Consider the following 18163-nt stretch of genomic DNA (forward strand, 5'->3'; position numbering starts at 1 on the left):
CTTCATCCTGAGGAAAGGAACTTGCATTACCTCTTGGGAAGTCCTCTTTCCACTGTCCCCACTCCCACTTAGATGTCTTATAATACCTGCTCCTGGGGAGACCTGGCTACATCCCTGTGATGCATGTGACTTTTCACAAGGTTGTTTAGATACCCATTCTGATTTCCAAAATTGTCAGCGTTACAAATAAAGCAAGGCAGCTTTTCTCCCAGAGTGCTTGCCTTAGGAAAAGATTGGCTTTCCAGTGCCAGTGTAAGTCTTATCTGAGAAGTAGACACATTTTATGCAGGGCATTAGTATAAAATTGGTGCTGATTATAACACCAGGTGTCTTTTCTTTGGGGGCTGCTTAAAAGTTGTATGAATTTGTCTAAAATATTCAAGATGGCTTTTTTGGTGTCTCATTGCATGTTTGAAATATACTATGGTGGACGTCAGGTGTAGACAATGAAGGTGTACTTCATGGAGATTAATGGCTGTGCTTAGAAAGGGATGCATAGCGATCACTGGACATCAGCCAAGCAAACAAGGTGTTGCACTGTCTGAAAGGGAAGAGCATGTGTGGGAAATTGTCTGGGTAGAGTGGTGTGGGGACCACAGTGGGAAGCAAGCAGGTTGGAGGGTGGGCAGGGCCTGATCTAGCGGAGGGGTTGAAGCAGGGCTGCCACCTATAGGACAGTAAGCACTGCTAAAGGACAGCAGTGAACTCTAGCTAGTCTGATTTGCTGTCTTGTTGGTGGGAGGGACAGCCAGGAAGACTGGTGGAAAAACTAGGTTAATTCCTTTTTCTTATCTAATCAATCACTGATAGCCATGGATCTGACTTACAAATGTGCCCTTTGCTTCCTCAACCCTAGGGAGTCTCCCTGCCCCCTAGTCCCCAGCCCCAGAGACATTTTGAAAATTCTCTGGAGTGTGAGTTGAGTGAAGGCGGGAGGGCAGATGAGTTGTGGACACTGGCAGCAAAGGCCTGGTAACAGCTGTAGCTGTGCTTGGAGAGAAGGGATTTGACCATTGCTCCCCTCCCCTCCTCTGAAAATAACCCTGGAGCCTGATGAATCACTGGCCCAGCCAGCCAGCTCCTTATTGATTGCTGATACCAAAGATCTCCCATTTCAAGTTCCTATCTTGTTCTCATTCTTTTAATGAGTCTCTGATCCAGACATTCATTTGCTCTTACATTTCCCCCTCCTCCCTTTGTTTGCTTGACAAACTTGAAGGCATTTGCCTGGGCCTTGCTGATGTCACCACTCTTTCTCTGGGCTATCTCTTGTCCCAGTGACAGACCTCAGATGAAGAAGTATCTGAACTTTGCATAACCTTACTGAAGCACACTGATCCAAGGTGCCTGTTCTATCTGTGATGACACTCACGCCAGCTGTGTTAGCAATGAGATGCCCACTGATGGTTTTGGTTTGTTCTCACCATGTTTTTTATAGCAGTTTTAAAACAGGAAATTATTTTAATGAAAAATATTTGCATAGCTATTATGAATGCACAAAAGTACCTGTGAAGTTTTTAATATTGATGAAAGTAAATTACTTTAAAAAAATGCTGTCTTGGGCCCGACTACGTGGCCTAGCCGCTAAAGTCCTCGCCTTGAACACCCCGGGATCCCATATGGGTGCCGGTTCTAATCCCGGCAGCTCTACTTCCCATCCAGCTCCCTGCTTGTGGCCCGGGAAGGCAGTCGAGGTCAGGCCAAAGCTTTGGGACCCTGCACCCGTATGGGATACCTGGAAGAAGTTCCTGGATTCTGACTTCAGATCGGCATAGCATCGGCTGTTGTGCTCACTTGGGGAGTGAATCATCGGATGGAAGATCTTCCTTTTTGTCTCTCCTCTTCTCTGTATATCTGACTTTGCAATAAATAAATAAATCTTAAAAAAAAAAATGCTGTCTTAATGTCCAAGTTTCCAGGGGGTTGAGGGATAACTGCTCGGCAATTCAGACAGCTTCCCACCTTCAGGGTGCCTTGTTCAAGCCCATGTTTGTGTTTGGGGATTTGAACTGAAGGCTGGAAGCCCTGCATTGCAGGTTTGACCCAGAAGGACCAATGGAGGGCCAACTGGAAAGATTAACTCTAAGAAAGGCTTTGGCACTATATCAAAGGGTGGTAAATGAAAATAAGTTAGTAAGTGCTAAAATAGCAAAGGTAGCTGTGTATACCTCTTAGAAGGTAATTTCCTGTTTTGATGACTTTTCAAAGCCCAAGGGTTTATAGTTCTTGATAATAATAGTTAAGATAACTTTTACTCTAACTGAATGTCTTGAAGTATGTTCCTTCCTAATTGCATTTAACTCTTGGAAAATAAAATCCACACCTTATTCTATGTTTCTTTCCAATGCACCAGAGTTTTTCTCTAAATGCCTGTCCATTGACTGAATGAGTAATTCAAGACTGAACTCTTTTTCTACCTTCTGTCTTCCTTCTGAGATATTTATCCACCAATGAGTCATGGTACAGACAGCCAAGCTAAGCCAACCCCTTGTGGGTTTGGTTCTCGATGTATTCATTTACCAATGCAGTAAGCCTTTTGTGTCCTTGGAATCTGTATCTGCAGTCAACCAAAACAGGTCAAAAGTATTCAGGGAAAAAATTGCATCTGGACAGAATTTTTTCGTTGTCATTCCCTAAGTAACACAGAGTAGCAACAACTATTTATGTAGCATTTACATTGTATTAAGCATGATAGAGAACCTAGAGATGATGTAAAGTATATAAGAGCAAGTGCCTAGGGTATTTGCATTTTATATAAAGTACTGCAGCACATGCTGATTTGGATAACCATCAAGGGGGTTCTAAAACCCAATCCCAGCAGAGGCTAAAGACCATTCATGCATTCTAGTTTCCAAGTGAGAAGGTAAAATAAATGTACGCATCTCAGTCTTCTGTTTTGTGTAGTTACAGTTTCTGACTATCCACTGTGGTAAGATAAACAACAAAACTGGGAGAGTGATGACTCTTGACAGGAATAATAGGTAGAGAGAGAACAGCTCATTCTAGGAGATACCAGAAAGAGATGCTTGCTATTAAAATGGAAAAGAAGTCATTTTCCCCCATGTGAAGAGAGGACTCTTAATAAGCTGTCTGTGTTTTATGTAGGCACATTTTACAATTTCAGAGTAATGTTAATCTCAATTCACTTAAAATACAATATTTATGGAAAATGGTAGAAAGAGAATGATTCCATTCACCGTGTAACACGGGGGCAATAATTTAAGAAGAATGGAAAAGTAATTGACTTTTGGTTGTGACTTTCTGTGCAAAATTCTGAAGAAAAAAGGCAAAAAAAAATGAGTCTATTTAGATGATTCTTTTCACACATTCATTTCTCAAAGAAAGGCACTATATATATATATTCTATACTATACTATATAGTACATAGTGCAAAAAATATGCTATTGGTTTTGTCCTTGGGTCAAACTTAAAAAGAGTCAAGCATACAACTTGTAAACTTTTAGGACTAAAATGAGTAATGATTTTTCTGCAACATGATAAATTAGGATTTTATCTTGTCACATGAAGATATTAAGCCAACCTTTGGGAGATGCCCAATAACTTATTTGCTCTTGGGCTGGCTCTAATGATAACATTTCTGCTTTGAATTATATGCTTTATACCCTCATTACAGGTTTGTATTTTCCCTTCTCCCCTCAATTACAGCTCGAGTTAACCTTCAGCTACTTGGAGATCCAAGGTGTTATTTGCAACAAGCCTGCTCAGGTGAGTAAGTGGCAGACACCTGTCACTGCCACATCATGCATGATGTTTCCTGAGTTCCTGAAACTGTGGAATGTTTTCTGTTTTGCTTTCATGAGTGAATGTTCCTTGAGCTAGAGTAGAAAAACAAGGTCATTGAGGACAACTTTCAGAATGAGATCTTTAATGGTGGTTGGGTGAGGCTCAAGGTCCAGAATTTGTTCTGAAAAGAAACACATTTTCCATTCTGTAGCTTGAAATGAACTAGTTATCTCTGCTGTTGTTGGTGATGTTAAACTGGAGGAGAGTACTGCTCCTGAGAGACTTTGTGATGCATTTTAGCACTAAAGTTTTATATTCTTTTATAGTACAAGTTCTTCTCAGATAATAAATGAAATTTTTAGTGTTAATGAAATGTAAATTTTAAAACCCAGGTTTGTTGAGCTCTCAGTAATTGCAGTTAAATATGCAATTTGACATTTTGATGTATGCATCGTCATGAAACTTTCACCACAGTCAAGGCACTGAGCACATTCATTACCCAGGAGTTTCACTATAAACACTCTCTCCTGCTCCTCCTCCCTTTCTGCTCTTGCTATTGGCCATTTGCATTTTCCAAAATTTTATATGGATGGAATCATATACTCTCCTTCCTGTCTGCCTGTGTTTTAGTCAGTTTCGCTATTTTGGGATTCATTTGTTCTGCTGCATCTGAATGGTTCAATCATTCTTGCGAAGTATTGCTCCATTGTGTATTTAATTTGCACATTATCCATTTGCCTGGGGATGGACATTTGGGTTGTTCCCAGTTTTGGCTGTAACAGTTAAAGCTGCTTAAATATTTATGTGGAAGTCTTTGGGCAAATGTTTTCATTTTCTGTGGGTAATTGTTCTAGGAGTGGAATGGCTGAGTGTAGAACCTTATGAGACACTGCTAAACTGTTTTCTAAAGTGGTTGTACCATTTTATGTCACCAGCAACAGAGTAAGAGCACTCTAGTTCCCTGTAATGTTTGACAGCACTGGTTTGATCAATGTTTGAGCAATGTTTTATGAAGTGTGTAGTACCTTTTCATTGTAGTTCAAATTGCATTTTCCTAACAATAAAATATGCTGGGCATCTTTTTTTTTCCCAGTTGTTAGCCAGTGTGTGTATGTGTAATGTCGATTTAATTTGTTTGCCATTGTTGGCACTGAATTTATTTTACGGAGTTTTAGAGCTTTTTAAAAATGTGTATTCTGGATACAAATTCTTTATCAGATATGTGATTTCTACATATTTTCTCAATCTGTGGCTGGCTTCTCATTCTCTTGGAATGGAAGAGCAGAAATTTTTAAGTTTTGGTGGAGTCAGAGTTACAAATATTTTCTTCTATAGTTCATGCTTTTGGTGTCACATTGGATAAATCTCTGCTGAACCTCAAGTTCCAGAAGACTCTGTGTTTAGTTTTAGACGTTTAGGTTATATATTCAGGTCTGTGGTTGATTTTGAAGTAATTTTAGTATATAAGGCAATGTATGGGACAAAATTCCTTTCCCACACATGGATACATGACATATAAAATACATAGTAAATAATACACACACACACACACACAATTCAGTACTGTTTGTTTGAAAGACCATTGTGTCCTTACTGAGTTGTTTCTGTTTGTGGAAAGTCAATTGTCCATGCAAGTGTGGAGTCTATTTCTGGCATGTGCATCTTGATGCTTGATTTCATTTGCTTATGCCACTGCCAGTCTTTCCTCATTACTTTAGTGTTACAGGGAGATTGAAATCAACAAGCCTTAATTCTCTAGCTGCATTTCTTTCAAAATTGTTTTGCGATTCTAGGTATTTTGCAATTCCATGTGGATTTAGAATCTCCTCAGTTTCTACAGAAAGTCTGCATGGATTTTGTGTGAGCTTGCATTGGATCTGTAGGTCAGTTTAGAGAGAATTGATATCTTTTTTTTGTTTGTTTGTTTTAATTGGAAAGGCAGATATACTGAGAGGAGAGACAGAGAGGAAGATCTTCCATCCAATGATTCATTCCCCAAGTGAGCACAACGGCCGATGCTATGCCAATCTGAAGCCAGGAACCTTTTCCAGGTCTCCCACGCGGGTGCAGGGTCCCAAAGCTTTGGGCCGTCCTTGACTGCTTTCCCGGGTCACAAGCAGGGAGCTGGATGGGAAGCTGGGCTGCCGGGATAGAACCAGCACCCATATGGGATCCCGGGCATGCAAGGCGAGGACCTTAACCACTTGCATCACCGTGCCGGGCCCAAGAATTGATGTCTTAATGATATGGAATCTTCTGACCTAAGAAAACTCTGTTTATTTGGTTCTGTAATTTTTCTTAGTATTGTGTTACATGTTTACATGTTATGCATCTTTGATCAGATTTGTTCCTAAGTATTTCATATTTTTTGATGATGTTTTGAATGGCATTTTACCGTTTTCCGTTGTTTCTCACTTGTATTAGGCATATAACTAACTTGCATATTGAGTTTACATTCAACCAGCTGCTATTTAGTTTTTAAATTTAATTTTAATTTATAAAATATACTTGAAAGGCAGATTAAGAGAGAGAGAGAGAGAGAGAGAGAGAGAGACTGAAACTTTGCATCCTTTGCTTCCCTTCCCAAATGGCCACAACAGCTGTGTCTGGGACAAGTTGAAAAACAGGCACCAAGCTCCCATGTGGTTGGTGGGAACCCAGCCACCTAGGCCATTCTGTGCCACATGAGGGAAGGTATTTAATTAACAAAGGAACAGCTCTGTTTCCTTGATAACTAGGGCCCTTTTGTGGATTTCTTCTTGAACAAGTTCTAGTATTTGTGGGCTCCAAAAAGTTGCCCATCGCATTTACATTGTACAATTTGTTGATATAAAGTTGCCTTCTCTTCCTTACCTCCCCTCCCTCCAATGTCAGTCTTAAAGAGGTTTATTAGGTTTGTTGATCTTGGCAAAGAATTTGCTTTTTGGTTTTATTGATTTTTCTACATCAATTTCACTGCTTTTCTGTTTCATTGATTCTTGCTCTGATCTTTATTAGTTTTTCTCCTGCTTTTTGTTTTAGCTCTTACGATCAAAAAGAAAATGCGTGTTAGTGTATGCAGTTTGCTGATAATATTCCTGGAAGAATCGGTCACAAGCGTCACTCTCTGTTGACTGACATTACATACACATCCTCGGTGCTTTTCAGAGGTTTATCCTAGAGCAGCATTTTATCCTATGTGTTGATCATTTTCTAGGAAGTAGAATGTGAAAGAAAAATCACAGCACCATATGTTTGCCCAAATGGCTAAACATATGCAGAAATCAACAATCTCTCCTGAACGATGGCATAATAGCATAACCAGGGCCTTCTTGTTGGTGTTAATTTAGGAATGTTTATGTCTATGACTTAGGGCTTGGCATGGAAACAAGGAGGGCATTCATCATCTGTGTGCACCAAAGTTATGTTCAAAATATAACTCAGCTCTGATGCTTGGTTTTGAAAAAAGATGTTAATGTAGAAAGAGTCAGGCACAAATTGGTACTCCTGCACTGGGTGTCTTTCTCTGTCTTGCCTGCCTTTTGGGGGAGCTGGATGTCAAGCCGTCCATTTCCAACCTCTCAGCACCATCGTAGGGGCCAAAGGAATCGCTTTACTGGTGCCATGGCATGGCCCTTGAGGATAAAATTGTAATGGAATAATGGTGCTGCTTTTACAAAGGGATTGACAGTTCAGAGATGAGAATTCCAGCAATCTTGTGGCATTCAAAAGTTGACCTGTTTCACCATCGCCTGTGGTGTTTTTTAAAAATGCAGGTACTTATCCATGTCATGTTGCTGCCCCTCTTCCTTCCAGTATGTACACAGCACCTACCAAAAGCAATTAGGATCTGTGTCTGAGGTGAACATTTGTGTTTCTTTTAACTGCAGCACTTGATTGTAATGTGTTCCTGAGGCAGAGAAGCAAGTAGCCTGCATAACCTCAGGTCCCCCGAAGTCTCTACTTTTGATTTTTTCTGACATAAAATCCCAAGGGTAATGGTGTCTGCCTCCAGCCTAGCAATCCAGCCTCAATTCAGAATTTTTTCCTAAGGACCTCTGGGATCTGTGAGCATTATGTCATTGATATGTAATTATTTAACTGCAGTTTGCAAATTCAGACAAAATGCCTTGGACAGAGGCCTCCTGTGGTTTGTGAATGAGAGCCAGCAAAGGTGTTGCTGAGTTAGTGGAATGCTGTTTGTCTTCTTTTGTATAGAACTGTGGGGAAACAACCTTTTTTCTTGGGTTTACATATCTCATTGTCCCATGTTCTAGGGCTTTTGTGGCCTATAAACTGAGGCTAGCAGTTATTAGTTTTATGGCTATAGAATTAGTGGATTGCTTGTTGTAGAACTCACCACCTATTGTGTTACTTTTATTTTTTAAATGTAAGGTTGGATGTTGCTGTGTCCATGATATTGGTGAAAAACAGACCTGAACATTTCCAGAAGGAAAAATAATAATACTAATAAAACCTTTCAGGTCTGTTGGTTGGGATATTGTGAAAAATACTTGCTGGAAGTTTAACCAGATAGTTTTACCTTAAGAAAAGAGGTATGAGGTTAGTTGGAAATTTGAATCAAGAACAAGAATCGATGTCTTGTATCTTGGGTTATTATTTTAGGTATATACCAGAGGTCATGGACTCTCTTCTGGGCATCTAAGAAAAAAGTATTTCAAACATTCTGCTTGTCCACAGCTAAAATAGAGGGAAAAGGCATATTATGGCAGCCCTTCCTGGGATGAGATGGTTTATTGTGTTGTTTCCAGCTCTGTCACTGTGTTGCAGTCTTTTAGCTTTATGCAAAGCTAGTGACATTGTATGCAGGGCTGTGTGAGTGCTTTCACGTGAGGTTGAACTTTAAGACCTAATTTCTTCTCCCACCTGTCACCTTTTTTCTTCCTTGTCATTCTTTTCAATCCTGTGCAATTAAGGATGATGAGGTGCTAAGATCTAGTGGAATTAGAATAAGCTAATTACTAATTTCTCATACCCAAACTGTGAGCTGAATAGATGCACTAGATGTGCAGAATGTGCTAGTACACTGTAGTGAACAGCATAATTACCCCTGGTGGGAAGGTCTGGGGACAGGGTGTCACACACAGGCACAATGGCACATCTCTGCCTTATAAAAATGTGCATACACACAACTTTGTGCATGGGAAACATGAGCTGAACCGCACAAGCCAGCTGTGGTCTGATTGAAGACTTCTCATGGACATACTGGCCTTGATTAGAACTCAGACCTATAGATACAACCTCCTCCTTGCACAGTAACACTGCCTTGTCTTCGACCAACTTCCAGATGACAAATGCAGCCTTTGCTTAGAGAATCTTAAGGGCTTTAAAAAAATTTTCTTGATGGGCCTGGTGTGATGGTGCAGTGGTTAAGGTCCTTGCCTTGCACGCCTGGGATCCCTTATAGGAGCCAGTTCTTATCCTGGCAGCTCCACTTCTCATCCAGCTCCCTGCCTGTGGCCCGGGAAAGCAGTTAAGGACGGCCCAAGGCTTTGGGACCCTGCACTCGTGTGGGAGACCTGAAAGAGGCTCCTAGCTTCGGACCGGCATAGCATCGGCCGTTGTGCTCACTTGGGGAGTGAATCATCGGATGGAAGATCTCCTCTCTGTATATCTGCCTTTCCAATAAAAATAAAAAATAAATCTTAAAAAAAATTTTTTTTTCTTGAATAGACTTAAAAGTGGGATTATATATTTCTTTTTCACTCATAACTAATCGCCGTAGAGGTGGTAGTTGCCAATTAATTGTAGATGGATCGCTGCAAGGGTATTTATAAGAAAGTGACAATTTAAGGACTTGCCTTACTTATGTCCTTTTCTTCCATCTTGTCATTTTGACAAATGCTTTTCATTACTCTTGCTGTTAATGTTATGGTTTTCCATTTAGATAATTTTTGGAAAATCTGAGACCAAGTCGAGGAACTCCCAAACCAAATGGTGTGTTTGCACAGTAGATGTAGTTGTTCTGATGATGTTTTCCTCGAGACAGGAAGTCAGTGTGGGAGGCTGTTTTGCTGTGGTGATAGTTACAGGGGACTGCTTGTCATGTGAGTGGTCTTGAGACTCAAGACAATAGTGTCTGCTTTCCCTTTTTAAAATAAGTGATTCAAATTAACTCTTTATTGGAGATGTGTTCATATTTAGCTTGTACCTTTTGTGACATACCATCTTGTTCAGGTTGATTTATAGACTAGCTGTTTGACCTGAATCTAGACTTTTTTTTTCTTTTTTTTTGCTATAAGTTTTGGGTGTCTCCAGCTGTTAACTTTTTTTTTTCTTTTTTTTTTTTTTTTACTGCCTGGTTACCTTAATCGAATCCTAAGCATTCCTTCTTCTAAAGCTTGAAAGTTTCTATGCATTCAAGTTTTCTTTAGTTCCAGGCAAAAGGATTAAATATTTCCTTTTATCATCTGTTATGTCTTCTTGCCTTTAAAATATGTGGTGTTTTTGAAGGGTGGCTAGCAACTCACCAGAGATATTATGCATTTATCCCAGATAGTGGGGATATGATCAGCTGTGTATGTGCAGTAGTAGGGAGTTCAGTTAAGTCACACAGCCAGGGGAGTCGTTTGAATCTCTTTTTGCCCCTGGGTTCCTGTGTGTTTTTGACAACCCTTCTGTTCCCCTAGTCAAGCAACGGTTCTTAAATATGAGTCTGAAATGGGAAGTCTATTTGAGAGAAGTACTTCTTAAAACAGCTACTGTTTTGCATATTTGGGTTGCTGCACTGTTTCCATGATTTAGGATGAAGAGTACAAGCATCGGACTCCTTATTAACAAGTGTCCACTTGATGGTTACAGATGGTTGTGGAAACGGAGAAGTGCACCATCTCCCTGAAGATGGCAACGCCGGAGGACGTGAGTGACGTGCTGGCACACATCGGCACCTGCTTGCGGAAGATATTTCCTGGCCTCTCTCCAGTGTGAGTTCCCTAGGGAAGAGGGAGGAGAGCAGAGAACTTGTTCCTCCTCAAAGTGCAAACGCAAGCATGTCTTCCTTCTGCCCTTTCACTGAGTTCCTCTCTTAGCTTCCTTTTCATGCTGCCGTTCCATAGGCATAGGGATTTCCTCTTACACCCTCGCCATTCCTCTTCTTCCCCCACTCTTTTTTCCCTTATATTATTACAATAATATAATTCTTCAGCAACAGTCACAAGTCCATCTTGCTGCTGTTTAAGGTATCATGACATTGTAGGCATGGACAATGGCAGAAAGTCCAGCATCCTGTTGTCAAAATATATTGAGCAGTTTTGTTGGGAGTCCTCCATTTATTCAGGATTATACATGCATACTACAATGTATCTTCACTTCTTGGTATGCTAGTCTTCATTATACAGTTCCTCTAGGTGCATACATGTATGTATGTATGTGTTTACCTATATATCTACTGATCTTGTATATTGCATGAAGGTGCCTTATATCAGCTCTCTCTCTCTCTTTTGAATATTTAATTATTTGAAAGGCAGAGTTATACAAAGAGAAAAGAGGGAGATCTTCTATCTGGGGGTATCATTCCCCAAAAAGCTGCAAAGGCTGGAGCTGGGCAGTTTTTTCCATAGGACTGTTTTTGTTTGAGTTTGAGTGATGTAAGGACTGGGAAACCTTTCTATTCACAAGACCAAGACAAGAGACAGACAGACCCTTGTGATACAATATCAGATTTACTCTGGTGTGAATCTGTCCTTTTACCCCTGGGTTCCCAGTTGACATCCCAGGACTAGCAGCATCTCAGAGGCTGTTGGCTTGCATCATGGCCTCAGGTAGAAAAAGTCACAGCATTTCCTGATCCTTGCTTGGTTTCCTAGCTTCTTTCATTTTCCTTGTAACCTTTCTGGAATTCACACCGAGAATATCCTCATGGTTTTGGCAGACATTTTAAAATCAGGGTTATGTGTTTGGATTCCTGGGTCCATAGCCAGCAGTGAATGAAATATTAGGATCTGATTGGCTGGTAATGAGAGGGCAGGGGTACATCTGCGAGAAAACTCCTCAGGGCAGTAGTGCTGCCAGAATCCCTTCCCGGTGGAAGGACATGACACACAGATGGCAGGCAGTCCCTCTCTGTGCTTCTGACATGCTGAGAGGTTATTGGGCCAGCCACTGGCTTCACCTGTCACATGTAAGGTTGGTTGCTGTGCACCTTGCTGGGTTAGGTGGGAAGGGAATTTAAGGTGCTTCATGGAACCTGTCCTTACAAGGCTTCATCAGAAGTGGCTTGATGAGTCTTTCTTCATCCTCTCTGGCCTTGGAACACTGCTTGTCTCTCTCTCTCTTCTCTTCCCAGAGGCAGGTGTTCCCTAAGGGAAGGGCTGGCCCTGACCCTGTTAATTGTTCATCCTAGCTTCCTTCATTCTGAAGCATTGTTCTGAATATTTGGATGCCTTCTGGTTAAGGGAACTGAGTGTACCTGGCCTCTTGCCAGCAGGGTTGAAGGGCAAGCCAAGGTGCCCCTCACACTGGGGCAGATTTTCTGGTATGAGGCATCTGAAACGCAGCCTCAGCTGGGTACCCACTGATGCATGTGCCTGCAGAGTGTAGCACAGGGCTCAGCTGAGGTAATGGGCCTGTAGTGGCAAGGGGGAAACACTCAAAACTTTCTTGAAAGTGATCTCCCTGCCTGCATGGGGGCTTCTGAATCCGTGATCTCCACCTTGCCTTCATCTTTATTCCCGCTAGCTCCCTCCCAAATTGTGTGGCCCAGCGATCCAGCCTGTTTTGGAACATAAGCATTGTCTTTCATTTTTTATTGTCTTGGAATGGGTTCCTAATGCTGACTGTCTCTTACCTTGTTAGACACAGCTCAAAGCTTCCTTTGTGATTCCTTTATTTGTGTTTCCAAAGAACTTTGTGGTTATTTCCTGTACCAGCACATATCCCACTGCATGATCATGGTCCAAAGTTTTTGTATGTGCAGAGAGTATTTGTTGGGTTTCTGTTCTATACCAATCATAGTACTGGCATCTGGGACCCTGTTGAGAATGTTACCTGTGACCATGTGGGGCATCCATTTCAACTTGGGGAAACAAACTTCCCACAGAGTGAAATGCAAAAATAAAGCAGCAAAATTTGTGTAAAGTGACAGGAGGGAAACCGATACAATTAATTATACAAGAGATGGGCCAAGCGCCGTAGCCTAGTGGCTCACCTCGCATGCGCCAGGATCCCATATTGATGCCAGTTTGTGTCCTGGCAGCCCCACTTCCCATCAGCTCTCTGTTTGTGGCCTGGGAAAGCAGCCTAAGACAGCCCAAAACCTTGGGACTCAGTACACCTGCGTGGGAGACCCATAAGAGGCTCTGGGCTCCTGGTTTCAGATCATTGTAGCTCCAACTGTTGTGGCTGCTTGTGGAGAGAATCATCATACAGAAGGTTTTCCTTGCTGTCTCTCCTCCTCTCTGTATATCTGATTTTCTAATAAAAATAATAAATTTAAACAAAATTTTAACGAGTAATACAGAGATAAATTTTTGTCCCCAGAAACCTCTTTGGGGGCTGTGGTAACTTGAACAGACCTAGAGAAAGAGCCTGTGAGATAAAGAAGGGCAGAGAACATGTCCTTCCTGGGGCCTTGGCTCCTATCCTTTCTTCTGCCTTGAAGGTGACTATGGACTTTGAGGTGCTTAAGGTTATCGACGAGTTTGTGTGGAGTATAACAAAGGACAGAGGTTGGAGGGGCTGAGACATGCTACATCAGAGGCTGGAATGAGGCCCTGGCCAGTTGGTTTAGAATCTAAGAATTTGGAATTTTTAGTATTTCACAGAGAAGCCACTGTGAGGTTTTAAGCAGTGAGATGGAGGAGTGAGATGGATAAGGTTTAAAATCAGTGTGTAGAGAAGCTTGGGTAGGGGGTGGGGAATAAATCCCTAGACATTCTGTTTGGGGCATGTGAAATTTGATATTGAGAACATGTAGGTGTGGATATCAGGTGGGCAGTGATATTTGTGAGCGTGGAGCTCGGAGGACAGGTCCAGACTTGGCAGCGGAACAAAGGTGAGTCCTTAGCATAGAGGTAGTCCTTAGTGTGTGGTTGCTGAGTCCACCTGGAGAGATGGAACCTAGAATATGTCTTGAGAATAAGGCCAATATTTAGAGGTTGAGCAAGATTGATAAGGGCCAGAAGAAAACCCACGGACACCTGGGCTTGGTTGGTGGGAGGCTTTGTAGGTTGGTGTTTGGGGCTGCAGATACTGCAGGCAGAGAGCTCTCTGATCATTAGTCCTTTGAGAGGGTGCAGGAGCAACTTGGAGCAGTTCTGGGGGTCTGGTGGGAGGGGCAGATAGACCTGTGGTGGGATGATCTCAGAAGGTAAATATGGTACCCTCTGCCTAAAGGGCATTTTAGACAGGTTCACCCAGAAGAAGAAACTGATGACTGGAACATGGCTGGAGCAATCTGAGGGATTATAGGGGTGGTGAGGTTGGGTGGTTTGTATTTAGAATGGGAGCTATTATAGTACCTTGCTTTAGTCGGGGGGAATAAGTACTATGAGAGATTCTTGCTGGCATTGAGGATAAATACCTCATAAGTATCTTAAGAAGAGGAGATGGGGCTAGATCCCTGAACATCCCTGAGTGCTCTATTAGGCTGCCTACTGCTTGAACAAAGACTATACTCTTATTAACCTTCGAGCCCTAATCCTTGACACCTAGTACAAGCTTAAGGAGGTTTGGGGTAAACGCATTTATTGCATGCTTTATTGTGCACCTAATACTTTGCCGGCACTGAGACTTGAGACTACAAGGAATGAGAAGACTCTGGTTCTTCCTCCAAATCATGGACTCCTTACTTGAGGAGACTCAACGTAGCTGAGATAGCAGGTGCTTGCGTGTACTTGGGAAGTGAGTGAGTCCAAATAGGTTGGAGGGAAATTCAGAGCAGAGGCCATGCAGATCAAGAGAGCAATGGGAGAAGGTGTAATCATTTAGAAAAGGGCTTGGCACAGAACTTGATAACCTAAACATGCTTGACTTGTATTTCTCTTTTCTATCCAACACACACAGCTTGTCACAACAAACCCTTACTGTTTTGTGATTGGCATGGAATGCTTTGCTTTGGAAATCCCTTAGATTTTACTACGTGGTTTTGGCAGGGGAAATGCACAATTATGTTGGCATTGGTTATTGTGACCAGAGAGAATGGAAGATCAGGCAACTGTATTCTTTGTCCTGTGTTCCTAGTAAGTCAAAACAGATAGTAATAGAAATATTTCTTTTATGTAAATTAATGCAGAGCATGCAAAATAAGAATGTTCTCATAATGGCGTATACATCCCATTCTTACTAAATTACAGACTATGATGAGAATCCTCGAGCCTTGTTGAAGGTAACTGTGCCATCTAGCACACTATCTGGATCCCCTGGGCATGCCTAGTGGGGACTAGAGGGTGTCACATGAGGAGGCCAGGCCAAGGTAGCCCTTGGTTTGGATCATCCCTTTTTAAATAACCTGAGTTGAGTTGTTTGACAATGAAAGAACATCTGGAAAGGCGTGAGTATCTGCTTTTACCCAAATGTAATTTGAAAACTCATCTAAGATTTAAATCAAATATCTAAAAACAAAAATATGTATTTGTGCTGTCAGCTCTTTGATAGTCGAGAGAATGCAGGTAGGAAAAAAATGTTCACTCATAGTATTTTTTTCATTTCCCCTTTGCAAATATTTGTTAGGCTGTCTCTATCCCTCACCTTCCCTTGCAAAGGACCTATTTTTCCTCATTAGATAAGCGGAGCTTATTTTAACATGTAGAGAAAACACAGAGGATAGAAGGGAAAACCTAAATGTAAAACTTATCTTACATAACCCACTATAGTGTTTTTTTTTTGAGTGCCCTTGTCTTTTGGCGCAGGGCCAGTGGCTGTCCTTGAATGCCTGCCCTCCTAGACCTTGTTAATGGGGAGATATTCCCAGCCTCTGTGTTGTTTAATCTGTTTTTACCAGGCAGTTTTGCTCAGCAAGTTGAGATGTGTGCTGTATGGCCTTCAGCTTTTCTAATATCAAGAACCTTGGTTGCTGCGTTCAATAATGTTATACTAAATGAGACTATTAGCAGTGTTAGGAATAATTTAGGATATATTACTTGAAGGACTTCCTCAGGCATGTCTAAGTAAGCACAATCTTTCCTGCTATCTCAGACTTCATAGCCCAAAAGGGGGTAGAAGAAAGTTCTACCTACAATGGAATGAGGAGTGTGAAACCTGGCACCCTGAGAGAGCAACCAAGGAAAAGTCTCATTTAACTCTCGATGGCAAGACAGTAGCTGTGGTTTTTGCTTATTTGCTTGTTTTGTTTGTTTTGAAAAGGGGGGGGGCTTAATTCTAGGGAATGAGCCAGATGGTACAGAGTGGAATCTGAAGGCCTGAATGTGGAAGAGACCTGGTGCCCCTGGCTCTTGGGGCTGCAACCAGCCTACTTCAGTTGCATCCAGAGCCTGCCTGCACTACTACGAAATAAAGATAATTCCTCCTTATGGAGAGGATAAGTACATGGTACATAGCAGGGAGTTCTGCAGGCTTTTGTATTTCAGAACAAAGTGTTAGTCCCTGTGGGAGGGAGAAGTGGTCTCAAGGCAAGTGCAAGAAGTGTATCCGTTGCTGGAGGGGAGGAGAACACAGGACGAGACAGTTCACTTCTCATGCCGCAGTGTCCTTGTCTGTGAAATGGGAATAATGGTAGGAATGTTGTTGTGGAGGTTGCATGAACTCATCTACACTGCTTGAGTCCTGGTCCTGAGCATTAGTACTGCAGTGTGAACTTTTGGAGCCAGCCAGCCAGCCAGCCAGAGAGGCTGGAATGAAGGTTGTTCCGTTGGATAGGAAACTGGTGGCCCCTAACTTCCTTTTTTAGGAAGCAGAATAATAGCCTTCTAATAGGAGTTCTTTTGGTTTGCACGATTATTGTTTTAGTATGTGCTATTTTTGATTGGGTAGTGTTCATGTATTGGACCAGTATATTTTCTTTACTACAGTACCAAAAGTGGTATTGTCAGTCCTTTTACTGGAGTGCCCGAGTTTGTTCTTCATTCCCAATTCCAGCTTCCTGTTAGTGCGTACTCTGGGAAGCAGCAGTGATGGCTCAGTTAGTTGGGTCTGTACTCCGATTGCGGGAGAACCTGAATTTTGAGTTGCTCACCCCTGGCTTTGGCCTGATCCAGTCCTGGCTGTTGTAGACATTTGGGGAAGTGTATCAGCAGATCGGAGATCTCTGTCTCTTATGTGTAAAGTAAGAAAGAATGGAAAAAGTTAACTAAGGAAATATGAGATGACTGTGAAGAAAAGTGGGAAAAGGTGAGGTTTTTTTTTTTTTTGTAAATGAAAGAACATGCTCCCCTGCTGGCAGTCCTGCATGGCTCTCTGCGGCAGGCAACCTTTTGTGGTGGGGTGCGCCTTGGTCAAGTGTGTGTGATTATGGTAGAGCATGTTGTCTGAGGTGATCAGAACTAGAATGAGGCTTTCAAAATATCAATGTAAATGGATAAAAATAACTGATAGGCTCATGTCAACACTCTGTCATGAGATTTGCAGGAAGAGCTGGGGTGCCGGTCAAGATCCTGATTCTCGCCATGTGTTTTTCAAGTGTTATGTAAACTGAATGCTAGCCATGTCAAAGTTGCTGACTCAGCTCTGCGAGTGAGCAGCTTCTGCTTTCGAGGAGCTAGGTTTTTTTTTTTTTTTAAAGATTTATTTTTATTATTTTTCATTGGAAAGGCGGATATACAGAGAGGAGAGACAGAGAGGAAGATCTTCCGTCCGATGATTCACTCCCCAAGTGAGCGCAACGGGCCGATACTATGCCGATCCGAAGCCAGGAGCCTCTTCCGGGTCTCCCACGCGGGTGCAGGTTCCCAAAGCTTTGGGCCGTCCTCAACTGCTTTCCCAGGCCACAGGCAGGGAGCTGGAAGGGAAGTGGGGCTGCTGGGATTAGAACCGGCGCCCATATGGGATCCCGGGCGTGCAAGGCGAGGACCTTTAACCACTTGCGCCACCGCGCCGGGCCCAAGGAGCTAGGTTTTTATGGCATTTTTTTTTTTTTTTCTGCAGTAAATGCCCCAGCTCCGCTACAGCTTCTGTCTCTGCGCTTGTGCCTGTGTGGGCACATACTGAGATTTTTGCTATCATTTAGCCTCAGGCAGAAAATGACTTGTGGAATCATTTTCTTTTTTTGCATTCATTGTTCTTCTGCATAGTGTTAAGGCAACTTAAGTAAGAATTGCCATCTTTTGGAAACTTGCTTCTTACAACTTCATCTCTTATGGAAAGAAATAGTTGTTTCGGGAGAGTCCTTCAGTACCACACGTGGCGGAACTGTCAGAGAAGAGCTACTTGGGAGCACTGCAACAGACCCCCTGTGATGTTCACATTGGTGACCACAGCCAACTGCCTGCACTCTCATTGATTTCCTCTTAGAGCTGAGTGAAAAGGT

General features: G+C 42.2%; 1 protein-coding gene across 3 annotated transcripts in view; it reads left to right on the forward strand.

The window, feature by feature from the left end:
* Window positions 1-18163, forward strand: part of CARMIL1 (capping protein regulator and myosin 1 linker 1) — a 318749-nt gene that overhangs the window by 148789 nt on the left and 151797 nt on the right. For all 3 annotated transcript variants that reach the window (XM_040967705.1, XM_040967702.1, XM_040967704.1), the window contains exons 4-5: window positions 3667-3726; window positions 10546-10667. In XM_040967705.1, coding sequence (XP_040823639.1) covers window positions 3667-3726; window positions 10546-10667 — 182 coding nt within the window. The remainder of the gene's footprint in view (window positions 1-3666; window positions 3727-10545; window positions 10668-18163) is intronic.

Source organism: Ochotona curzoniae, unplaced genomic scaffold, assembly GCF_017591425.1.
Source record: "Ochotona curzoniae isolate NIBS_2020 unplaced genomic scaffold, NIBS_Ocur_1.0 scaffold_461, whole genome shotgun sequence".
Lineage (NCBI taxonomy): Eukaryota > Metazoa > Chordata > Mammalia > Lagomorpha > Ochotonidae > Ochotona > Ochotona curzoniae.